This window comes from Pezoporus occidentalis, unplaced genomic scaffold, assembly GCF_034315485.1.
Source record: "Pezoporus occidentalis ecotype Australia unplaced genomic scaffold, CSIRO_AGI_Poc_V1 ctg115, whole genome shotgun sequence".
Lineage (NCBI taxonomy): Eukaryota > Metazoa > Chordata > Aves > Psittaciformes > Psittacidae > Pezoporus > Pezoporus occidentalis.
The window spans coordinates 1,229,218-1,254,868 of NW_026912940.1; the positions used below are offsets into that span (position 1 = coordinate 1,229,218).

General features: G+C 43.2%; 2 protein-coding genes across 10 annotated transcripts in view; both read left to right on the forward strand.

Annotated features, from left to right (window-relative positions):
* FBLN5 (fibulin 5) overlaps window positions 1-12,080 on the forward strand; it is a 50,101-nt gene extending 38,021 nt beyond the window's left edge. For both annotated transcript variants that reach the window (XM_062637795.1, XM_062637805.1), the window contains 4 exons: window positions 483-605; window positions 1,143-1,269; window positions 3,799-3,994; window positions 5,710-12,080. In XM_062637795.1, coding sequence (XP_062493779.1) covers window positions 483-605; window positions 1,143-1,269; window positions 3,799-3,994; window positions 5,710-5,871 — 608 coding nt within the window. In that variant the 3' untranslated portion in view covers window positions 5,872-12,080. The remainder of the gene's footprint in view (window positions 1-482; window positions 606-1,142; window positions 1,270-3,798; window positions 3,995-5,709) is intronic.
* Window positions 12,081-21,693: 9,613 nt separating this feature from the next.
* Window positions 21,694-25,651, forward strand: part of TC2N (tandem C2 domains, nuclear) — a 34,317-nt gene continuing 30,359 nt past the window's right edge. For 3 of the 8 annotated variants that reach the window (XM_062638020.1, XM_062638002.1, XM_062638037.1), the window contains exon 1: window positions 24,749-24,915. The gene's annotated coding sequence lies outside the window, so the exon portion shown is untranslated. Of the gene's footprint in view, window positions 21,711-24,747; window positions 24,916-25,308; window positions 25,448-25,651 lie in introns of those variants that run through there. The other 5 variants (XM_062638011.1, XM_062638027.1, XM_062638043.1 and 2 more) reach the window with 5 other exon arrangements.

The following is a 25,651-nucleotide window of genomic DNA, read 5'->3' on the forward strand; positions in this document are numbered from 1 at the left end:
CTGGCTAGAGGCTAAGAAATATAGAACAGCCGGGGCTGGCTGCAGGACTTCTGCTGGGACCCATGTGGCCCTGGGAAAGGGAAGTTTGCTGTCCAGAAAAAAAGAGGGGGAAAGAAAGCAAAGAAAACCATTGCCAAGTCTCTCCTTTCAAATTACAGTTGCAGCTTTGTTGTTGGAGTGGCTCTATCTCTGACGTAAAACATAACTGAAAACCTGGCCAACTGCTGACAGGTATTCGAAAACAAAAATAAATAAATAAAATGCATTGTGTTCAGCAGCAGTTTTGATTTCCTGAGGAAAAAAGTGTTTAACCATGAACTTGTTGTATAGCGTTTTGCTAGGCTGCTCCAAAGCTGTAGGGAGTTGGAGGCTGCCAACCTCCAGCTGAGGTGATGGGCAACTAGTCTGGATGGCCACCTGCCTGTGGGACTGCTCCTTTGACTATAAAGCCAAAGACAGTAAATTTTGTTTTACCACTGCAGACATGGACGAATGCAGCTTCTCAGAGTTCCTCTGCCAGCATGAATGTGTGAATGGGCCTGGTTCTTACTACTGTATCTGTCCTTCGGGCTATAACTTGCTTGATGATAACAGAAGTTGCCAAGGTAAGAACATTCCTGCACTGATTAAAACCTAAGGGGATCAGAAAATAGTTCTGTGTCTGGAAAGGTTTTCAAGACTTGAGATGCTTTGTCTTGGCACTGCGCAGTGAAATACTCGTAGGGGCCAATTATGTAATTCTGGTAAGAATGTCATCACGTGAATAGTCCCGCTGAGGTGAATTGGTTTGTTGGTGTAAGACTTCACTGACTAGGAAACAGCTACATGGGAAAGCCCTCAGATGCATTCCTCTCTGCTGCACGTCTCTCTTTAGTTTTCCCATTCTCTAAGGTCAGAGACCTTGAGCAGCCAATTTCTTTCCTATTTTTGCAGTGGTCAGCATATGGGAGCACTCCAACAGCAGAAATGAATGGAGTAAAAACTGATCTTAAAACAGGGGCCAGTTAACAAAAGGCCACTTCTCATGGTGCAAGAGTGTTACGAATATTGGGGCAACCCCTTAAGATGGAAACTGGCTTGTAAGAGTGGTGTCTTGCGTGTATTTTGCTGATTTATCCTTTCTCTTGTTTCTGGTGTTTTAGATATCAATGAATGTGAAACCAGAAATTTCACCTGCACTCCACAGCAAACATGTTTCAATATCCCAGGAGAATATAAATGTTTAGACCCAGTACGATGTGAGGATCCTTATATCCAGATTAATGAGAAGTGAGTAACTTACCCACAGCCGCAAAAGCAAATTCTCTCTGTGTGAAATATATCTAGAGTGAACCAAACAGGCTACATTTTCATAACACAGCCATGAAATGGGTCTAGAAACCTATGTGTACATGCTGTTGCTGCATTTACCATTGGTAAGCTTTGTAAATATAAGAAATTGCAGTTCTTTACCAGATCACCAGGTAGGATATGATATGATATGATTGATGATATGATATGATATGATATGATATGATATGATATGATATGATATGATATGATACTCAGATGTGTGGGAAGTTAGACTGGAATAATACTTATCAGGGAGTAGAGAAAACAGCAAGGTTTGTAATGTAATAAGACATTTACTTATATTACTGACTTCATATATGCTCAAATTCAGCCTGTTTATTAGTATGAATATTTCCTGTAAATACGAACTAGCTTATGTCTGGGAAGTAATTTAAAACATTAGATGACAGTTATAGCAGAATACAGTTAGTTTCCTAGTGCTTAAAGGTTAGAGATGCTAAAAAGTTCAGACTGATTTGCCTTGTGCAGAAATCTAGTATGTCAGGGTAGGCTGTTAGCACTGTTACTGTCTAAATTTGGAATTATTTGAGCAAGCAAAAAATAAACCCCACATTTCCAAAAATTGCCTGTTTCTTTTACATTTTTGTAGATGTTTTTCTGGGGCTCAAAATATTTCAGCTCCAGACAGATGTCTGTATATTGCAGCCCATAGTATTTTGCCCATAGTATTTCACCCACAGTGTTTGAGGGTTGGAACTAGATGATCTTAAGGTCCTTTCCAACCCTAACTATTTTATGATTCTATGATCTGAACTGGATTTTTAAAAATCTGAAATCTCTGTATATAGGTTGCCAGGTTGGACGGAGCCTTAAGTAACCTGGTCTAGTGGAAGATGTTCCTGCCTGTGGCAGGGGGGGTTGGAATTAGGTGATCTTTAAGGTCCCTTCCAACTAAAAAACATTCTATATGCTGCAGTCTTATGACCTAAACTCCCCAGAGCCCAACTATAGAGTCCTCACAGATCAGCTTGCATTAGAACTCTTGATCTCTGAGCTTTGTATTTCATGGCCTTGGCTGGTGCCTAGATGTGACAGCGTTTAATTTGTGGCATCTGTCTAGAAGTGGTCAGTATAAAAGCCATGTGAATTCCTTGCATCTGTGTTTTCTGTGGAAGGAATTGGGTGTTTGTAATGCCAGGAGCCTTTTTACGGTGATCATGCCAGATGAACTGTCTTAAACTGGTGTCAGTAGTGGAAGTAATAGAAAAAATAAGCAAAAAGACAAAACTCTCTTCCAGTAAATTCCCCAGCATGGCCTTTATAACGTGACATCCTGCCTCACAACTTTACTAGAGTTTTCTGAAGAAATCAGCAGCATGTGGCTAGGGCACATGGGCTGATACAGTCTCCTTGGTTTCAGAGCACCTCACATAATCTTACGGAGATTAAGCAGCAATAAAGAAGTGAGAAGTCCCCGGCAAAAAGAATAAGAGGTTAAAAAAGAAAAAGTAAATACAGTGTTAGGTTGTCAACTTTCACGGTGAAGTTCTGCAGGAGTTTGAGCTGGACCTACTTTGCTAAACATTTGTAAGCAAGGATAAATCATAAGATGGGCAAAGTCTGCAGGACTACCTGAGGACAGTAGAGAAAAGTGGTGGTCAAAAAAGACGTGCAGAAGGAGCCTTAATGACTGTGCAATAACAGTAGCAGATGAAATTCAGTGTAAATGAATGCAACCCCAAATTAAATAAAAGGTGCTGATCATAATCTACCCAAACTGAGATTTGAGGGTTGTCATAGATATTTCTATGATCTGCAATACTTACCTAATGATCTGAAAGGCAATCTTAATTTGAGCTGTTAATAGGTAGATAATGTCCTTAGAGCACACGCCATTGTGTACCCACATCTTCAAGACTTGTGCAGTTCCTTCTCTTCCTCTCAAAAGAAATATAACTGGACAAAAGTTCATGAAGAGCAGTGAGGATGATCAGAAGTATGAAATAGCTTCCTTGTTAAGACTCTACAGCCACGAGCAGGGTCAAATATGAAACCCTGAGTTGTATGAGGAGAATGAGCAGGGGTTGTCTGGCTGCCCTCCTTTCAATAGAAAAGCTTTAAGCATCAAAGCCAGCAAGGGGCAGTGCAGAGAGGTGAAGGGGGGCTGTGGAGCTCCTGGCTGTATATGGCAAACATTCATGTGGATGTAAGGGGAAGCTGGACAAGCTGATGAATAAGAAAGCGAATGTTGTTTCTAAGGAGACAAAGGATGCCAAGATATTTCGGCCTAGAAGACAAGAAGGATAAGGCAGGGATAGAGGTGGGTCGGAATAGCAACACAGAGAATACAAAAAGTGAGAAAATGCATTACAAGTTTCACTGATTCTTTTTTTTCTGGTCAACAATATGATTTGTTTATTTATTTAAGCAGCTGTATTTGCATTAAAGAATCAAATATTACAGCAGTTTGTAACTTCTGATGACAATCCTATCTCTAACAATTAGCCGCTGCATGTGTCCAGCTGAAAACACCGGTTGCAGAGATCAGCCATTCACCATCTTGTACAGAGTGATGGACATGGTGTCCGGGCGGTCTGTGCCTTCTGACATTTTTCAGATGCAAGCAACAACTCGCTACCCTGGAGCTTATTACATATTCCAAATCAAATCAGGGAATGAGGGCAGGGAATTCTACATGCGGGTAAGTCTGGTGCTCACTGAGAGAAAACACTGAGTTAACTGAATATCCTCATAGCAGAACATACTTTTAATGAATATCATTTAAAGACTGAGTATGAAATATTTTCACATGTAGACATGCAAAGAGTGAGTTGATCTGCAGACGCTGCTGGCTCTTTCAGGAACATAACTGACTCAAAGCAAACATATTTTTTAATGAGACATTAGTTTCAGGAAAATCCAGGGCTTTACCCATGTCTAAGAATAGCTCAGGGCTCCCATGCTCAAGAGAAACTATGTGCCAAACCTTTTATATTTGATGGACAATCAGTAACTGTCACTGAGTCAACGTTTCTTGTTTGCTGTATTAAACTCTTCATTGGAAATTGGGAAAAAATAAAAATCACAAAGTAAAAAAACAACCAAACAAAAAAAACCAACCAAACAAAAAACCCCCACCAAACCTCAGCCTTTATCTCAGTAATTGATTTTCTGTGTTCTTTTCTTTCATTTGTTATGTATTTTTTTTCACAGAGTATACAGATTTTGTGTATTTATGGTTAGAGGAATACATAACTACTTTTTTCTTTAATCTGAATTTTCCTCAGAAGACATTTCTGTTCTCCAGTCATGTTTACTGCACCTCTGATATGTAGGGACGACGGGAAGCATCTGCACAGAATGAGGCAGAGGCACCAGGGATGGTGACATTCAAAAGGTTGATTTTTAACCCTAGGCAAAACCTGCCTTTGACATTCACATTAAGTAATATTCAGCAGCTATTGATAGTTCCCGTTGCCCACAGAAACCAACAGTGTGATAGATTCCAATTTCTCACAAGAGCCTCAGATTCTCACTGTAAAAAAAGGAAAATGTTTCAAAATACTGGAATGACAAGTGGTCCCAGAATGATCATTTACATCTCACAAGAGCTTTCCTGTTGCAAAGCCATTACTGATGCCACCAACCTTTCCCATTCATCTGGGTTGACCCACCAGATACTAAGGCTCCAGCCATCAGTATCAGTGCTCAAGTTGCTTGTTTTCTTTTCTTCATTTATCACACCACCGTTTATTTGTCACCTAAGCCACTCCGTTGGCACAAGCTACCCCTTCCCTGGCAGCAGCTTCATTCTCCACTCAGGTCGTAGCCGGCAGGTGGTGCCCAGTCGTTGCTTCGTTGCTTTGGGAAAAGGGAAAGGCGGGGCAAGGGCAAAAACCCGGACCCTGCGCCCGGCGGCTGAGGCACCAGGGGCCGTCCAGCTCCCCGCAGCTTTGTTGGGCTTCTCTGATCAGAGATAACACAAACTGCTCAGTTTAGTGATAAAACAGATAACTCTTTATGTACATAAGTTTTTGCCAGAAAAATAAAAAAATAATGCACTTGATCTTAACATCAGAAGCTCTGATTCTTAAATGTTCATAATCCACTGTTCTGGCCAAATATTTCAAAGGTCTGCTTCCACTTACTACAGACAGATTTTTCTGAACTGCTTTCACATACTTAAAGCTCTCTTCAGAGGGTAAGGTTTTGTGATGTTAATATATGCAATTATATAACAAACCCTGATCCTGTTCACATAGGAACATCTGTTCTTTGAGATCTGTTAACATAACCCCTTCTTGGTGTTCACTGCTTCAAAATAATAATGTTCTTTGCACCAAACAAAATAATATCTTCCCAAATAATAGGCAAATAATAGGCAATCTTACCTGCTTTCTCTTGTTTTGTGCACAGCAAACAGGACCAATCAGTGCTACTCTGGTGATGACTCGCCCTGTGAAGGGCCCCCGTACTGTTGAGTTGGACTTGGAAATGATCACTGTTAACACTGTCATCAACTTCAGAGGAAGCTCTGTCATCCGGCTGAGGATATACGTATCACAATACTCCTTCTAAACCCTGAGTTCATGCTCTGAAAACATTAAAATAAGAGACAGTTCTTCCCCTGCAAAACTCTCCTCAGAAGCCAGTACGTATAGCAGCTCCAAAACAAATCAGTACTTCTACAGACCCGTGACCTGTGCCTGTCTGAGGAGTGAGGCCTCTTCCTGCACAGCCCCTACCAGGCTGTAGACATCTGAAGATGTATTGTCAGCAGATCCCATATGATTCTCTATGTGGTCATACATTTTAAGGAGTCTTCTTTCCATTGTAAACACTTCTAGGGTATGAGTCTTATATTTCAAAGATTGTGAACCTTTGTAGCTCCAAGGCTGCTTGGCAAAAAGCACCAAAGAAACTGAGGAAAAAGCTGGCTTTTGCAATCTTGCTGTTTATTCTTATTATTATTATAAATGGAAAGCAGACAAAAAAGCACAAAAAAGAAACAAAAAGTCACTTAATGAAACAAGGGATCTCAGAAGTGCTAATTTACATTCCCAATTATCGCTGGAATTATCAGTCAGGCACTTTGTCTCAATTCACCCTGCATTTGTCTTAGTTTCTCCTGTTTTTTCTTTGATTCCATTTTATAGTTAAAACTCATTGTAAATTCATTCCAAAATACATGTTTTACTATGTAATCTTCTATTTTCTAGCAAGGTGTCACATGTTTGGGTTCCTTCCTGTATTAAATCTTTCCATATATAACAGAGTTCATAGAAATCACTGGATGGTATGTTTTATAATATTAAGGATGCTATGCTTATTTTCACCCAGGCTTTTTAATGTAGGCCTTCACTGCCAGAACAGTGTCCAGGATCTTTAGAGCAGATAAACCCCAGAACTTTATTTTCCTATTTTCCTGAGTTTGGTAGTTGCAGACAGTTTGTAATGGTTATAAGGCAGCAATACTAACTTTGTAGTTGAGGTTACAACTAATCTCCTGTTCAAAGACCACTCAGGTCAGGCGGTCCAAATTCCTTCAGAAAAAATTGTTATGTTCATGTGCAGTCTCCCTCCTGCATTCCTAACACTGGGGAGAATAAACTGAAAAGGACTTGGACCAGTCTTACCGTTCATGCCTCTGCCACAGAGCAGACCCCGGTATACAAGTACCCAGACCTCGAATGAAGGGATCCCACAGTTTCCGCAGGCAATGTCTTCTCAGGTATAACTGCTGTAACCAATAGAAAGTTTCTTCTAAAGTCTAATCTGAATCTCTGCTATTGTAACTTAAATCCATTGCTTTTTAGCCTACTTCCAGTAGAAACAGAGAACAGTTTATCTTCCCCTTTGCCGTAGTCTTTAACGTGTCTAAAGGCTGTTGTCATGTCTCCCCTCAGACTGTTCCTCTCTAGTCTAAACAAAACCAATTCTTTTGGTCTTTCCTCATACATCACATTTTCTGGACCTTTGATCATTCATGTTGCTCTCATCTGGATTCTCTCCAGTTGGTTCATATCTTTCTTGAAGTGCAGTGCCCAAAACTGTGAAAAGTATTCCAGCTGAGGCCTCACAGTGCTAAGCTAAATCTATATATATGTTCAGGAGTTTGAAAAAAAACTAAATAAAAATTGTATAGTTTGGAGATACAATGCTCATCTTGTTGAAGCCACTGGCGGTTTGGTCTTTTATTTTAGTAGGGATGAGGGTTCATATGCCTGGTTCTTACATTTCTCTGAAACAAGCTCTTCTGCTTTTCCCCTTGCTACTTTACTTCTTGCCTTATTTGCCCTCTAGCATTGCCATGGCAGGAAAGAACCTTTGCATTGTCTTTTGGGGAGCTGGAATTGCATAATGCTACTTGGTAAAAGAAGTTTATGAAGATTACAATGCAAGCAGGCAGGAGCAGAGTGGAAGCATTATGTGAGGTCTTCGTTAAAGTGGACTATTAAATTGGAGAATACAGACTCAGAAAGTTGTCACAGCACAGACTGCATTACACAATCAGAAAACTAACTCTTACTCCTAATAAGCTTTGCGAGTTCGTCTGGAGCTGGTTTTCCCTAGCTTTATCAGAGACTCTGCTCTTTTTACTTGTACTCAGTTTGAGGGGAGCCCTGATGTGATGACTGACAACAATGAAACATTGAGTTGAGTGTGTTTTAGCAGCTTCTATTTCTTCATGGTTTAAAGTTGTCTCCATGCTGCCATAATGTCCTGGGATCTTGTGGCTTACAGCTCTGTATGCAGGCTGTCCTTTATTGTAAAAACAAAAGGGCTGGAGACAGGCTCCAAGGTTTAACAGGCAAACTGAGGGCAGGAAGCCAATGAGTTTTGTGAGTAGCCAACTTGGAGGAGATACATGTAGAGGAAATGTGGACAGAAATATCAGAAACAAGAATGTGTTTCTTGAGTGTATCATGGCTCATCATATACCACAGTCTTGGAGGGGAAAGTAGAGATGAGCAGAAAAGAGGAATGTTATTTTATAACCATGGGGCTAACCAAAAGTACTCATGTGTCCCAGATGATGGAAGTGAGACATGGGAAACAAGCAGGCTCTGGTGGCCCAGAGAGGAGGCAAGGGTCAGGCAGGGTCTCTTACATTAAAGATGTTGAACTCTTCACATGCTGAAAGTTTTCCCAGCACTTTAAAGGCCCATTTTCTCCCCTATGCTAAGGTTTCCTCATGCTCAGTTGAGAAGTCCTCTTCTTCCTGCCATCACATCACCCCCTGGAGATGAAGCACACCCTGTTAGGCATCAGACAGTTTCTCACTTCTGGGCTGTTCTCCCATGGCCTCCACATACCAGCCTGATTTAACCCTAATTTAGAAACATCAAACCCCAGAGGAATTCCATAACAAAACACTTTGTTAAGAGAGTAAAGCTTGAACACTTGGTTTTAGCAGGGTCCAGCAAGTACTCATAAAACTTCACACTTTCTATATAAACATTCCGTGCCTTAAAAAAAAGTGAAAAGTCTGGAAACAAAGGAATTCAGCCACTTCTCAAATGCCATAACATCTTTCATCACTCACTATCACTCCAGCCAACTTTAACTTTGCCAAAATATATGCCAATCTCAAAATAATAAATTACTAGCAGTTTATAATATCTAAACTCTCCATTTCCTAGTCCGGGGTCTGTTTCCAATAGACCATCGCAGACTTGTATAGTACAGCAATTCTCGTCAAATTAAAAAAAAAAGGAAAAGAAAATAGGGATATGCATGTCAGTTTTATACAGCTTGAAAGCTAAAAATGCGAACTTGCAACTCCTGTATACATTTATGTCCTCCTTTGACGCCAGGCCTCCATAAAAGTAGACAGAATTCCAGGTCCAGAAAATGATTATTTATTCTAACCTATTGCAGAGGATTTTCTGACACAAAGGGTTTTAACATATAGTTAATAGACAATATTCTGGCTGGCACAAGATGAGGGCCTTGACCCCTGTCTGGATACATGTGGCTTCCCTCCAGCTCTGATCTTACGCGCTCCTCACTTGGGGTGGCAGAGCCATGCCCTGGCTGAGCTGAGATTGGACAGCTCTGTGCCTCTCCTCCCTGTTGGCTGTCATGTCTGTTTAAATGAAGGTCCTCAGAAGAAAGACTGGCTCTCACTGTGTGTTTGTGCAGCACCTATTGCCAATGCAATAATTGGAATAAAAGTAAACAAAAGCAGAAATGACAGTCATTCGGTCATTTTGATACGGATCACAGTGAGGAAAAGATAATCTATTCTGATAAATGAACCAAGTGATTCATGCTAGTCAGGTTAGGTGCCAGATGGAGAATAATGGCAAGAGATGAATGATCCAGTGCTGTAGAGCCTGAATGGGTCCTATTATCTGGTCTATTTGACTTCCAGATATTTTTAGGGGGTTAAGATGTTTTGACACAGACAAAAAAATATTGTTTCACCTGGGAGTTTGCTGGATCCCACGGGATAGCTTGTCAACTTGTGCTTCTCTGACAACAACTTTGTTGAGAATATTGAAGCTTCTTTGAGTAGCTGATCACCTACCATCACCAAATGTAGTCGTCATTCAAGTTCTCCAATTTGGCTTAATCACAGAATATGCTACTGAATATCTTCCATAGCGTGTAGATGTATTAGATCCAATTAAAATGTCATAGAATAAAGATGTTAAAATAAATCATAAATAAATAACAGTATGTTCAAACCTGACAGGCACTATTGTTAAAATAAATCTCTATCCTGGATGGACAAACCCCTCACCCTTTGTATGACTCTGCTGCTCTTTAACAGAAAGATCAGAAGTATCCTTAGGGTCTTCCCTATGTGTGTGTAAACAACTGTTCCTGTATGTGTATGCAAGGAGAATTTACATAAGCTAAAACTAGTTGTGGTAGTGTGGCTCTGCATTTGGAAGTCAGAGTTGTAAGATAACACACAACAAGCAAATTCTATTTCCTCATCTGATATGAGTGCAGGTGTCACATTTTGTTGTTTTAAGTCTTTGAACCAATTCTGAATAGCTCAACCCCAAAGCAGGTGCTAGTCATGAAGACTGAGGCTGACGGGTCAGTGCCATAGGATCCAGAGGTATTTGTGTGGGGATGCCTCTGATTCTGCAGAGGATTTCCTTACCTGTTTTCAGCGCAGAGTGCATCTGATGTTTATAAGTGTGCGTAACAGAAGTGAAAACCTCACCTACTCCAGCTCTTCAGACTTCTGAGGTCCCTCTAGTGGCTTCCATTGGCCAAACTGACTCCCCTGTGTAACTACTCTGATGTTGATGAATTCACAAGAGGGAGAGTTTTGGTGCAAGGCAGATACACTTTTACACCAGCAAGTGAATAATGATGCAGTAATCTTTATGTAAGAATTGAGGAATGTAGTTCTATAGCAAGGGATCTTCAGGAAACACTTCAGCAAACAAAAGTTCCTGAAATGTCCAATCTCCTTCAATTCCTTCCTGTATCCCAGAAGTGACTCATTCTCCCTTTTGAGTTTGTCCCAAACAAGTGATCTCATTATGATCATGTACTGCAAGCACACGCTGAGTGAGCTTCACTTCTCTGGCACTATAATAATTTTTTTGGAGACCTTGTCACACTTTTTGGAGATCAGCTGGAGGCTATATGCCTCTTCTAAGCTCTGACTGACCTCAGCTGCTTTTCTTATAGCCAAAGCAGGTCTGTTATTTCCCTGCCAGGTTCCTCTGCACCCACCATCTGTACAACAAGCTCTTCAGATGTTTCACTGGAAACAGAGGTGCTTCTTTTGACCCACCTGATGCTTTTGAAGCTCCCTCCCTCTGCAATGATGGTAGGCACCCTCACAGCAAAATATTAGGGCTGAAGGGATTGCCCAGCCTGCTGGCAGGGTTTGACTTCATGAAGAGGATTAAAAACGAACATAACCCCCCAAATTTGAAGGTGATAGATGCTCTTGTAGTTCCTGATGAATCACTTTTCTCCTGAAATTGCATCTGTATCATGCTGGCTTGATAGTATCAAGGCTTTTTAAGAAGCCTGATATGATCAAGCTTATGCAATACACCCTTGGGCTCTGGACACCTTGGATGAGGTTTTCCCACTTTACAGAGTATTTGGCACAATCAAAAAGTGAAATGTCACCACTATGCTGAACTCAGTGATTGCTTACCACCTTACATTGGGTCTGGACTTAGCCCAGTTTTTTTGAGGTCTTGAATCTCAGTGTCAATGGTGTAAACATAAGCAGATACATATCATTTTTACAGTAGAGCTGAAAGATTGTTTCCAGTAAATAAACAGTACTACGATTGCAGTATCTCTTTCTCTGTGGGCACTGTCTTTGGGTACTTCATGATTTCCTGAGGCATCTTTGACACTTCAAACTTTCCTCTGGTATTTCAAGCCATTCATTGATGTGCTTCCATGAATGATTCCTCATCCCTGTTCTTCAAAGGCCAACCCAGGCTCTTGGCTCCATATATTGTTAAAATATCAAGCTATACCCAGGCCTTTGCAGAGTCATGGCCCATGCAATGTTCATAGAAATTGTTCCTCCCTATAACCTATAAGGGATTGTGCCGACTTCCTTGAGATTCTGAAGTGTTCAAAGTAATGCATGTGCATGTGGCTTTCAGTACTGGGACCTAAGTCTGGAGATTGCTCATCAACAACTTGCTACAAATGTTCTGTGTTACATGTGTGAAATCATAGCTGCAAAGGTTACTTTTGACAAAAATCCTCAAAACATACAGCATTTCTTGGCTGCCTACACAAAATGCAAACACAATTTAGAAGTCCAGCAGCAGACTTCTCTTGTATTCATAAGAAATTGCTGGGTTTAAGAAACATTTTGGTCAGTAACCTCATTTTGTAGATTATGTAAAATCCAAACAAAGATTTGTTATTCAAATCAGTATCTCCAAGGGAATCTGAATCTAGTTCATCATTTAAAAATACTGCCACCTGATGCCATTCAGGTAGGGGAAGGGGACAGAAAAACTGCCCCCTTCCAAAACAACAGCAGTTACTCTACAGAGATCCCAAGGCTGCTGCAGGGATCAGAAACACCTCTCAGTGCAAGTCTGCACCCCATATCAGTGATGAACGCACTAAACTCATAAAGACATGTCCTCAGCTGAAGGATAGATGTCTTCATTTACTTTTTAATGATGTCAAGTGAGTTTCACTTCATAATGTGTATAAAATCTGTCACTGTGTTTATACATTTATGAAAAATTCAAAATTACTGGACTGAGCTGTTGCCTACCACATGCATACTACCTGGAGCAAGATCTATCCTATCCCTCTGCCATTCCCCAGAGCTGTGCTCACTTAATTACCCAGTCTGATCTGGTGTGAGTCACAGCGGTCTAAGTGACAGCATTTGGTTCACACCACTGTGAAGTCATTCCCATACATGAAAAAAAAAAAGAATCATTGAGGCATAAAATTGCAGTTGAACCAGAAAGTTAATTAAAAAAGAGCTTGCTCATTAGTTAATATTCAGTGCTTTGGTTATGATGTCACTGATAGGGACAAAAATAATCAATTAGAAAACAAAAACATAAAAAATGATGTTATCTCCTTAGAAAGATAAGTACTCCTGTAGCCTGTAAGTAGCTCTGGAATGAAGATACCCCACACTGGATATGAAGATATCCCTTCCCTGGAAAAGGAAGAATTCACTCCTTGGCCTCCAGCATCCCTGTCTCCCATTGGCAAGATAAACACAGTTGATCCTTACCAGGATTTAGACACAATTGCTGGCTGACGGATGGGCCTGAGAAGGGGCAGAGGCAAGGGAAGTACAAACCAGTATAATGTAAAAGTTCTAAGGAACGTTCTCATTGTGCAGGATCTCTGAGACAAGTCTCTCTCTTGCTGTACAAAATGTTTTAGCTTTGCTGAGGCCTTTGAAAGACAGAAAAGTGCTAGGAGTCACTTCAATAGAAAAAAAGGAGGGCAGCATTCATGTGTTTGAATGCAGCATCAGCTTTCAATAAAATCGCACTGCCCTGGCCAGCCTGTCACCTAATGAGATGCACTGAACACCAGAAGCCTGTAAGTACAATTTAAGGTACAGGACATACAGAACTACCTTATACCAACAGTTTCTTCTGCACCCGGTATAGGTGCAGGGAGAAGAACTTGCTGCCCAGCTCAACAGATGCTCCACAGAAATTCTGCTTTTGCTTAAGCAGTAATTTCCTGAAGTCTTAATTGCAGGCTGTACAGATTAATAAGCATGTTATATTTTGTATCTATCTTCATTCCTTTTGGAAGAGGAATACTGTAACTTAAAATGGATGGTTTCGATGTCCCTCGTCCTGCCCCCTTAACCAATAAGCATTACTTCATTTGTAGCAGAAAATGAGCTTTTAATTCTAGTATTGTTTTACAACTTGTGAACAATTTACATTGAATATGCCAGTAGGGACTATTTTAAAGCTTTTTTTAAATAAAAAATACATTGCTAACAAAAATCATAATTGAATTCTAGTTTATTTTGATTGTTGCCTGGTTTAATGGTGATCATATAGGATCACTACAAGCATTCATGCCAGAATTATATAACCTCTTCGCAAAACAAGCTGAATGAGGATCAGTGATACTGGTACATCTATTGATCATGAACGCTAGTAACATACATAGAGTGGCAGAGAAAACTTAAAAGCAAAATACAGTGAATTCTCAGGAAGCTAATTTTCTTTGAAAGTTTTTGTTGTAAACTTGCCCATACTCGGAGGGGTGTGTGTGTATTTTACCTTCATTTCCTTCTGCATTTATACATGATAAGGCTCAAATTAACATTTTGTGTAATACTACTTTATCTGTACCAGGAGCTTGATGTATCTGAGGTATTTCTTTCCACTGCAACTCACCAAAGGTTTGTAGCAGGTCGTTGCTTTTGACAGTGGGGATGGCTCCCTTGCCTCATTCCTCCAAGCACCAGCCATGCTTTGCCCAGTAGGAGCATGCTTTTGGAGTAGGATGTATGGGAGGGTTTATAAAGCTGCATGCTGCAGCCTTGGAAGCATTCCTGGAGGATCCTAGGAGATGAGCTCTCCTCGCAGCCTGATATGGTGCCACTCTCCTCTCCCAGTTGCCCTGGATCTTAGAGGTACAACATGGATCACTGAAGGCAGGGGTTTGTACATGGAACATGAGGCTATGGACAGAATTTGGCTTAGCTCTGCAAAATAAACTTGTCTCCTTAACAAATAGTGTTAGTACAAAATAGACTGAACCGGTTTCCTTATGTATAAATCATTAACTAGCAGCTAGTTCTCACTCCCACCTGCACTACAAAGCTTGTGATTTTAGTACAACAAAGGCTTTTCCACCCGTACCATACTAAATGACCCATGCCTAATGGCATTTGGCTGTTGTTGGTTGGTTCTGTGGCTGAAGGTGGAAAGTTCTTTTTTCAGTGAATTGCAAGGGCAACCAAGCCTGGTGCTGGTTTGCTTTATGGGAAGTGAATGAACTTAAGTCACACTGTTGCGCTCTCACATTCCATCACTCAAATAACTCACTGCAGAAGTGAGGTAGGTAATACGCCATTCACTGGGCTTGTGATGATTTACAAGCCACTCAGAGAGCTGATAAAGATCTTTATAGCTGTTTCGGACTCAAAGGAACTGCTGCTGCTCATTTACAGTATCATGAGGACACGTCAGTTCCTTCCACTACACTGCAAATGCATTGCTCCTGAATCACACACTCCAGAAAAATGACACTGAAACAGGCATACGTGCAAACCAGAACAGGAGAGGCCACGTGCAGGAACACTGGGCTGCAAAGTTTCAGGAAAAGCAAACAACTGTCTAGAACTGCTAAAAAAAAAATGAGAAAACAGGTCTGTGGTCCATGATCAAGGACTCTTGTTTCTTAGTCTCCATTGTACCTGCTTTGGTACAAGTGGCCTGAAGCCACCGAGTGGCTGGGCTTTCCACTCAATTTGGTGGAGAATAAACACTTTAGGAAACAAAATGGCTCAGATTTAGCTGTTGGCATACAGCTCAAGTAGCCTCATCTGAGGTTTCCAGACCTGAACCACTGCATTCTTCTTCCTCTAGCAGCTAGCAGTCCACTTTTCAGATTGTTCTTATTATATATGCTGTCATGTTTGTCTTAGATGGGGTTGCACATGGGACTGGAGAGTGTGACCCTCCTTCCCTTTTGTTGCTTTTTTCACAATGTAAGACCAATCTGCTCTGACAGTATCTTCCCAGCCAAGGGTCCCTGTTCAGCAAGAGCTCTGTGAATAAGTCAACAGTATCTCCAGAGCTGACTCACAAGCGTGGAGGTTGTACTTTCTCTTCTGCCAGTGCTGTCCAGCCAGCTGGTTAAAGTCACTGCTGCTGGAGAGATGGAGTTTGGCTGAGGTGTAGAACTGATATCCTGCAGGGATTTAACCTCCTACTGCACTTCCTTAAGGGTGAGCTATGAATCGTGTTTCCTTGAGAAGTCCCACAGGCTGTATTCTGTGTATCAGAACTCCTGCCTCCCTCTCCTCGCTCTGTTTTTGGTGGCACCAGTTATTCATTGGGCCTGCAGGTGCTGCTGAATGCTGTTAAACTGTCCTCAGTGTCAGCCTGCACATAGCCACATAAGGATGGAAAAAATGAACTTTCATGTTTTTTCCAAGAAGTGGGAAATATTTTCTCATACCAGTAACTTATTAGGACAGCATGCATGAACTTGGCTCTTTCACACTGATGCAAAGCTTCATAGTCTGTGGCACTGATCATAAGGACTGTCCTGAGTGGCAGGTAATTGCTGATCTTCAATGGCACTCTGCATTTCCATTTTTTCTCTTTCTAGACTGTTTTATTTTTCCTTTCCTGGGCTTTTGCACATTTCAGACACCATACCAGTACAGAATGATCACCAAGGCCCCTAAAATCCAGTACAGACAAAAAGCCTCTGTCTGCCTGCTAATGAAAATCCTTGTTAATTATGGGATAGCCACATCAGTGAGGGAGCAGCCACAGCACTGGCTGAGAAATGTTCAGTTAGTTTTCCTAAGATCTTGAAGAACTAGTTCAATAAATCCTTGCTTGCTTGAATGAGTGCACCTTCCATCTCCCATCACGTTTTTCATTATGTCACTTGGATACACACGCACGTGGTTTTAACGTGAAGTTAATCCCCAAGCTGCAGTGCAATGATTAACCCTTCACCCTTGAATTCCTTGCTACCACATGATCTAGTTCTTATGGACCTAAGAGTTAAAGCGATAATAACAGCTGAAAACACTTGAGGCGAGTGGATATTTGCTTGCCATGGAACGCCAGATTTAGTCATATATATACAAACTTTTTGGCTTGGGAAGTACAGGTAAATAACATGGCAAAGCTACTGTGTCATGTAAACAAATATTTGTACCTACAGTTATTACTGCTGACTCAGGATTCTTGAAAATAATCTGCCAAGAAAATACCAATGAGAATAAATATCCTGCAGTGTGCAGCTTTTAAACTTTCTGTTAACATACAGGTTTGTGACACCTGCACCATTCAGCTCAAGTGAATCACGTTGTACGATCAGGTTGTACCAAGACAGTAACCCACTTCAGTCTGTTCAGCAGAGCAGCCTCTGAAGGGTTGCATGTTCTCTCCTCTCTTGATAATAATGTGTATAACCAAACATGAGTTAAATATGCATAATGCTCTGCTTTGGGGTGAGAGTACATCCTTATTCCTGCTCTAAAATAGAATCATAGAATCATAGAATAGTTAGGGTTGGAAAGGATCTTAAGATCATCTAGTTTCAACCCCCCTGCCATGGGCAGGGACACCTCACACTAAACCATATCACCCAAGGCTTCGTCCAACCTGGTCTTGAACACTGCCAGGGATGGAGCATTCACAACCTCCCCGGGCAACCCATTCCAGTGCCTCACCACCCTAACAGCAAAGAATTTCCTCCTTACATCCAATCTAAACTTCCCCTGTTTAAGTTTTAATCTGTTACCCCTTGTCCTGTCACTAATGTCTTCATTAGCCCCTAATGAAGAGTCCCTCCCCAGCATCCCTATAGGCCCCCTTCAGATACTGGAAGGCTGCTATGAGGTCTCCGCACAGCCTTCTCTTCTCCAGGCTGAACAGCCCCAACTTCCTCAGCCTGTCTTCATACGGGAGGTGCTCCAGTCCCCTGATCATCCTCGTGGCCCTTCTCTGGACTTGTTCCAACAGTTCCATGTCCTTTTTATGTTGAGGACACCAGAACTGCACACAATACTCCAGGTGAGGTCTGACGAGAGCAGAGTAGAGGGGCAGGATCACCTCCTTCGACCTGCTGGTCACACTCCTTTTGATGCAGCCCAGGATATGGTTGGCTTTCTGGGCTGCAAGCACACACTGCCTGCTCATATTCATTTTCTCATCAACCAGCACCCCCAAGTCCTTCTCCGCAGGGCTGCTCTGAATCTCTTCTCTGCCCAACCTGTAGCTGTGCCTGGGATTGCTCCGACCCAGGTGTACGACCTTGCACTCGGCATGGTTAAACTTCATGAGGCTGGCATCAGCCCACCTCACAAGCGTGTCAAGGTCCCTAGTGTTATTGCCAAGGGTTGTGACCACAGCACATTTACTTTCCAGTGACTCTGGGTGCACTGGTTGGAGCAGCCAACGCTGCTGGCAGCCCTGCAAAGTGAAGGCTGGGAGGGAGGGCAGCAGGTTGGCATTGCCTTATTTCATGTACCTTGAGAGTGCTGTATATTGTGTGTTTGCCAGGGAACAGAGCCAAACATACTGCAGCTTTGTTAAAGGGTTAAATTTAGGCTAGCAACCTCTGTTTCTAGTTTTTGCTATTTTTTAAATGGCTTTAAACACCAAGCCAGACTGGCCTGTTTTTGCCTCCTTGCCTTTCCCCAAGGGATGTGCCCAAAGATCCAGCTAGAAGGTCAGCATGTTCTCTTGTTTTGAACTGAGCAATTTCAGATGGAAAAACAGCATTCCAGCTCCTATGGGCAACAGGTCACCGGGCTGCATAAATGTTCTTCCTGGCTCCCTCATTTTCACAGGGGTGGCAGGCCTTAAAGTGTTGTGATTTCTGGGATGGCTTTCTGCCCTCACCCCCTTTAAGCAAGGTAAATGAAGTTTGCTTTCATCTGAAAATAGAAGAAGAAAAGATCAGAGGTTTAGAATGGGAAACAATAAACTATTTTTGTGCTTCACAAGTTGGGGCTGTTTCTTGACTTGGTCCCTTTCAGGAAGGACTTTTTGCATGTTGCCCTTGCTCTGTGAGCGGTGACACCTGGCTGGCCTCTGTGTCCCAGGGAGAGGAACATCTGCTCATCCTCGGGCAGGCCTGTATCTTTTGTGTCTTTTGTTGGGAGAGAGTCCAGCTCTGAGGCCATAAGCAGAACCCAGAGAGACAGTGGTGTGAAAACACAGGGCAGGGCAGCAGCACCAGGTCCTGTGGTCCCATCAAAGCAGGGGTAAGAAAGGGGCCAGGCAGGAACTTGGACACATTTTGTCCCTGGGTCAGCTGCCTGCTCTGCCTATTGCTTGGGCAGGCAGGCACCCAGGCCCTGGGGAGACTGGGAAGACCTGGAGAGCAGCCCCTCATTATCAATTTCACATTGAAACACATATTTCTGAGCAGTGTCACAAGCAACTGAGACTGGAACAGTGTTTGGGGAGACACTCAGAGGCATCCCAGGAGATGGCACCATCCCAGCACATTGGGAGAGCACCTTCTGGGGTGACTGGGCTTCACAAACAGCCCAGGGAGCATCCCCCAGGTATTGGGAAAGGGCTTCTCCTATGAGATTTTCACTGGCCTGGGCAAGAGTGGGGAGAAAGACACAAACTGTAGGAGTGATGGTCTCCAACTCCCCAGAGCTCTGATGTCCTGCCCATCCCTATCCCATCCCCATCCTCACAGAGATCTCTGATGCCCAAGGCTGGGGCTGCGCAGCTGCCCTGCTCCCTGGCTGGGGGTGAATGGGGGTGCATTAGGGTGGCCTGTCTTCCCCATCAGCCCTTGGCTTCCCCACCTACCGAGGCTCCCTATCAGTTCCCTCCTCAATCCCTTCATACAGCAGGGGCATAGCAAAAATACACATGTGCATTTAAATGCCTACATTTGGACTTGTGTTTCCAGCCCATTTTGAACTGCAGTGCCTAAACCACACAGATTTCCACTGCTAGTTGGTCACAGCTATCATTTTTTCATGTGTTTTTTTAATCAGATGAACTAAAATAATTCTGTGAGATTTATTATGTCTCTGACTTGTAAAATACATTTCTTACTACATTACACTAATATTTCATAATTCATTCTTAATATTATCCTTCAATAAAGGTCTGTGCAAACAATCTATCCCACAGGAGGAAATTCTGCCAGATCCCAGCAGCCAAATACATTTGCTTCAAATACAGGAGTTCATGACCTTTTATGTTTGTTAATGTGACACTATGGAAATTATTTATAATAAATAAGTATTACTTCAGAGGTGCTCCATGGGGACTTTTTCAGTGATACAACAACCTTTCCTGAAACAGGTCTTTCCTGTTCTGTTTGGGGGTTTTGGTGGTTTTGGGGGTGGGGTTGTGTGTTTGTTCTTTTTTTTGGGGGGGGGGAGGATTGTTGGGTGTGGGTTTTGGGGTTTCTCCCCCCACCCCAGCAATGAAGGTTTGGGAACAATTTGAAATCCAGTTCTTGAACTGAGTTCAACTACTGCACTGAGAGGTAGACAGAAACTCAAAGATATCTCAGATTTCAAATCTTTTCTGAAATCAACAACAGGCAACATTCTTCCTTTCTTTTTTATCCTTTACCCAGAAAATTCAGTTTTCAAATAGCAAACCGTATCCAGACAAACACTAAATATATTGGCTTAAAGCACCAAATCAAACAGGAAAATACTGGAATTGTTTGGATCCAAATGACAGATTGGATATGCCAAGTGATTTTTGCCCGAAGTGTGCTCATTTTAAAGCAGGGATAGTACATCTACCCACAATTTTGCAAGAATGAAAGCTCTAGAAAATATCTGAAGGTGCCAGGATGCTGGTAACATTTAATCTTATTACCTTTTTTCAGAAGGTGTGACAATGTCCTCACAAACCTTTGCTGGTCATTAAGAGCAGCTGGCTCTTAATGAACAGTCAAGAAAAGGATGCAACTGGAAAACACTTCAAGGAGCATGTCTTGGCTCTATTTCATCTTTTGCAAACTGCACATGAAAGTTTATAATGTCTCTTGAGTTTACTGGATGCATCATCTTGGATTCCTAGACAGTAGCAGCAGCAAGAAATGCAGCCTGAGGACAAAGCTGAACCATTTGCTCCTGCATAAATATGCACCCACAGCCACTTCTGTTTGTCAGCCCAGGGTGAAGCTGATGGCCTGAAAAGTCCACTCCAGGTCCAGCACAGCACCCCTGTGCCTCAGTGGTTGTCTACCCAGGAACCTCAACTCACCTTAGGCTAGTCTGGGGCTGGCAAACTGGCAAGGTTGAAGGTTGAAGACTGCTGTGTAGTTCAGAAGCAATTGCTGCAGCCCACACAGATATGGGACTGGCTGTAGAGAGACAGAACCAAAGTGTTCTGGTGCATGAAAGATAAGCCTGCCTTGGATTTATTATCAGAATGTATTAATGATGTGTGTCTGTACAAAGAAAATCTGCTTTATAGGATAAAGCGAGGCAACAAGCCAGCAGATATCTTTCCAATTCACAGTACATCTAATCTAGACGAGGTAAAGAGAGGGTCTAATTTGGACAACAAAGTGTCTCCATGCAATTGCTCCTCTAGGCATTGCAGCAATGTTTTCAAAAGATGTTGTGCAACAAAGTTGTTCCCAGTGCTTTGGGAGGAGGTAACTGGCTGCAGCCGCAGATGCAGGACAGAATTACAGTGGTTATGTCAGGAGAGCGTGACGTTAAACATGCATTCAAAAAAAGGAGAAAACAAAAAATAACAGTCACAGATTGAATTACAGCAGCCTTCTATAATGAAGTGTGTGGACCCCACCCAGCATCTGTGGCAGAAGAGGGAAGGTGTCTGCTTAACTCAAAGGTTATGATGAGAATGGAAAAAGCCAGGCTCCAGCTGAGAGTAGCACAGGAAGGATGAGGAAATAGTTTCATGTTTCTCCCAGTAAAACCTCAGGGGATAAAGATTACTGCTGCAAAAACTTTAATGGTTGTAAAAGCCTCTGGCTGCAGAAGTTGTTTATAACGAAGGTGTATTAACCACTTAGAGACTTCAGCTGAAAAGGATTCTGCTATTTCACTTACATCTAAGTTGCAAACTCCTTTTTTCTCTTGTAAGAAAACTCTGTATCAGAAAACTTAATTTAGTGGAATTTGGCTGTAAGATGTCGTATGCTGTGTGCTGGACTTGTACTGATAACGCCCTGCTTTTAGGTCCTAACAGCTGAGCTCATCACTTGGCTATTGCAATATACACTGGATTCTAGCTCTGACGGTAAGTACATCACTTCATGTTAGTTTCTGAAAACTAAAGTATTTCACAAGCAGCAATGTTAGATCCTTGCTTGCTCTGAAGGATTCCAGAGCTGGGGAAGCTATTTGCAAGTATTGGCTTAATTGCATGTGATCTTTTGCAAAGCAGGCAAGAACTACTAAGCAATGATGTTTTCCACTTTTTTGCTTGAAAGATTACAGCATGCTCTCTGCAAACATGATTCAAACTCTCTGAGCTGCTAGATCTTTTAACATGGGGGTTGGCATGACTCAATACATGTGCACAAGTGCTGGGATCAGGGTTCTGAGGCAAATGATTGTGAGGAAGAATTCAGGCTTGATTGATGCAAAGCTGCAGCCTCTGTCAGCATTCCTGCTTAAAACTTTGTTCACTGGAGTATTTGCACAAAGTGAAGAAAAGGGTCTTAGTCTGTTTGAAAGCTTTTGTAGATAAAAAGGATTACTCAAGAACATTTGTATCTATATTTAGACATGGGGGTTTTATTGTATCATTATTTTATTTCCTAAAGGTTTGAGGCCCAAGGACAACAGCATGCACTTCTGCTTGTAGCTACTTTCTACAGCCTCTGCTTCTGGCTACTCTTCTTTCACTGAGAAAAACACTGGGAAGTTGTAATCCAATAGCATAAACAACCTCAGCAGCAAGTGAAAAAGTGCGCTGTGCAGAGGTTCAAAACAGATGAGACAAGACCTTGCTGGGGGATATGAGATGTGAAGCATAGCCCAGACTAATAAATTCTCCTCTGTTGGCTCTGCATGGGCCTACTCAAGTGTCTCAGCCCTGCATTTCTGGAGCTCAGTGCTGTGGTTTGGCACAGCCAGCCAAAACCAGGCCAGTTTATTAGCCTGGTCTTTCTTAGTACTGAGGGTGCCCTGGGTGGAGGCAGCATGAGGAGACAAGAGCAGCTGCAGAGCATTAGAACTAATGAGGATGAGTGGCTGTAGTGACTGTCTGGTGTGGACACAGAGAAGAGGGGCCAAGAGCAGGCATCAGTGAGGCATGGGAACATCACCAGGTTTCTCAAGCAAGGTTTAGCTGCAGAAAGATTACAAACACTAGAGCACAACCTGGGGCACTCTATGCTGCCAGGAGGCTGGCAGGGAAGGAAGATAGTATTTGCAGCTGACAGAAAGGTCTAGGAAGCAAAGAACAATGGTAAATTAATTTCATTCAGACTAGATTTGCTTGGGACAAAAATCTATGGGATGGTGGAGGTTTGTTTCTCACCCCAGCTAAAAAAAAATCGCAGCACAGTAACAGAATCATAATCGTAAGATCATTTAGTTCCAACTCCCCTGCCATAGGCAGGGACTCCTCCCACTAGACCAAGTTGCTCAACCAGGCCCTGTCCAACCTGGCCTTGAACACTTCCAGGGATGGAGCATTCACAACTTCCTTGGGTAACCTGTTCCAGTGCCTCACCACCATCACAGTGAAGAATTTCTCCCTAAATTTCCCATGTTTAAGTTTGATATTTAATGTTCTCCCCCTCCATACTAGATCAAATTAGTCATACCCCTTACCATGCACTTACTGAAATGAACTCCCCAGTTTTCAAGTGGCTGAAAGCAGAATGGAAGGTGTGTCCCAAACCATTAAAGCAGCCTTAGTGATGTGAGAAAAGTCCCCCTCAAAAAGAGGGCAGTCTTGCCTTGAGAAAGAAGGAAGCTGGACTTACAAACTGCTTTTTCCTTTAACTGCCTTGTCAAAAATACCATTTTTAATGTCCTTTCCTTCATCGGAGAGGCAACTTGCAGTCCCAAAGGCTGGCTGCTACTGCACTGCTGGCTCCAGCACCTGGAGAGCCACTCAGGCAGGACTGGAAGTCACTCAAGAGCCTGAAAAACCCTTGAGTGTGAAAATGCCGATGTAACTTGTTAGCAGCAAGCTACGCACAGGGACCTTATTGGCCATTAAACAACGCACTTCTGTGAACAGTGAAGATAAAGATGTTCAATCACGTAAATTAATTCAGTAAGACACCCTGAAATGCTTGCTTAATGTGCACATCAGGAGGACTCAGACAATTTTGGAAGCATATCAGGTTACTGGTATTTCTTTAGAATAGTGACCACATGTAATCTCATGAGCTCCATTAGCAGGAATCAGAGCCACTTTGCTATGTGATACCCCAGCACTATGCGACTGGCTCTGCAGAGATGAAGAGAGATGCTTTGTTAGCTCAAATATTACGAGCTGGTGCTTTTGGCAAAGCATCTCCCCTTACAGTGGCTCTGGAGCTCAAAGCAGCTGTGTTATACTGCATGATGACAACCATGAAATTTTTAGTAAGCAGCAGGTCCATGGTACTATTAAATTTAAAATGAAAAATACTGTAATCGAAAAACTGCAGTCTTGGTGGATGTGGAATCCACCAATATCTCACTCATATTTGCCTCCTGTGGTATTTTAACACTTCTAGTTCTTTATCAGAAACTGGAATCAAGGAGGGGATGGGAAAGGGACAGGAGACCACCTTGAGTCTCACAAAACTTTGCTTCCTGCAAGGAAATTTCTGAACCAGAATTTCCTGATGAAGTTTCTGAACCAATCCACCACATGTGATCCATAAATTACCCCTACGGACGATGCACTCTGTGGCAGGGGCTTTCTCTCATGTGTCTATGTAAAACCTAACTTGACAGGTATCCATATTCCAGATGAACATGCCATTTACTAAGAACATTGTGAAAAATTAGAAATTCATTTTTCCTCTCTAAAATATAGGCCTGGTGTTGCCCCGAGCAAAGCAAGGGGCAGCGTTGGCACTGGCTTTGCCGCTGTAACAGCCTAGCAAGCGACGAGGAAAAGTTACTGGCAGCTATGTGGGAAATAAATCTGTCCCTTTGGTGAGGCGGGTGAGGCTCAGGGCGACGGTGAAGTTGTCCCTCGGGATAGGGATGGGTGAGTAAACGCTGCAGGGCCGCACCTAAGGAGCTATGCGGGCAAAGAGCCCGGCAGTGCCCGGCTGCGAGGGGCAGGCGGAGGCCGGCAGCCACAGGGCGGGAGGAGAGGCCTAGGAGAGAGAGGCGGCGAGTGGCCGGGCAGGAGCCGCGGGGCAGGGCGCAGCTCCGGGGCAGGGCAGGGCAGGGCAGGGCAGTACCGCGCCGCAGGAGCGGCGGGCAGGCGGCGGACGGCAACAGCCACGACCGGGCGCAGGAGGGGCTGGGCGCCCTCCTAGCAGGTACAGGGTCCGGGGAGCTGGGCCGGTGGGAGCGGGAAGCGAGGTCCGCAGCACCCATCCGGGCCCCGCGGGCGCGCTGCCCGCCGCCGGCTGTCTGAAGGGAAGGGGGCGGTGGAGAGCGGCGCAGGCAGGGGCGGGATGGCAGGTGCAGGCAGGGACCGCCGGGGAGGCCGAGCACCGCTCCGGGCCAGCCGTAGAGCTGCCCTGGCGGCCATGGGCAGCCCGAAGGCCCGCGGTGGTGGCTGCCGGCGGAGCCCGGAGCCAGCCGAACCGCCCGAGGTGTCCCCTGCGTCCGGGCCCTCCTCGGACCACCGCGGCGAGTGGTGGAAGTGGCAGCTTGCTTTCCCTGCCTAGTCCTCAATGGAAATGTGAAGTTGGATTTTATATTTCCAGCAGAACCACAGCCGATCTCCATCAGGCTCTGTAACTCGTGGCACACCCCGATATAGCAGTGTGGGACGTCGGTGAGAGTAAATGGGAACACCGCAGCCGGGGAGGCTGGCTTGAGCTGTCTTGCTAAAGTTACTCTTCCGTATGTATCACCGACATGATTGAACATATCGTAACTGCCTTGTGTATTGATACTTAGAGTATTTAAACATGAGTATACAATGATACTACTGTGATTTGTAAATTATTACTTTCTCACTGTGCCCTTGAAAAACTGAAGAAGGCTCCTGAGAAACAAAAGTTAATGATCTTTTTTACAAACTGATGTATTTCCCCCAGTGCATAT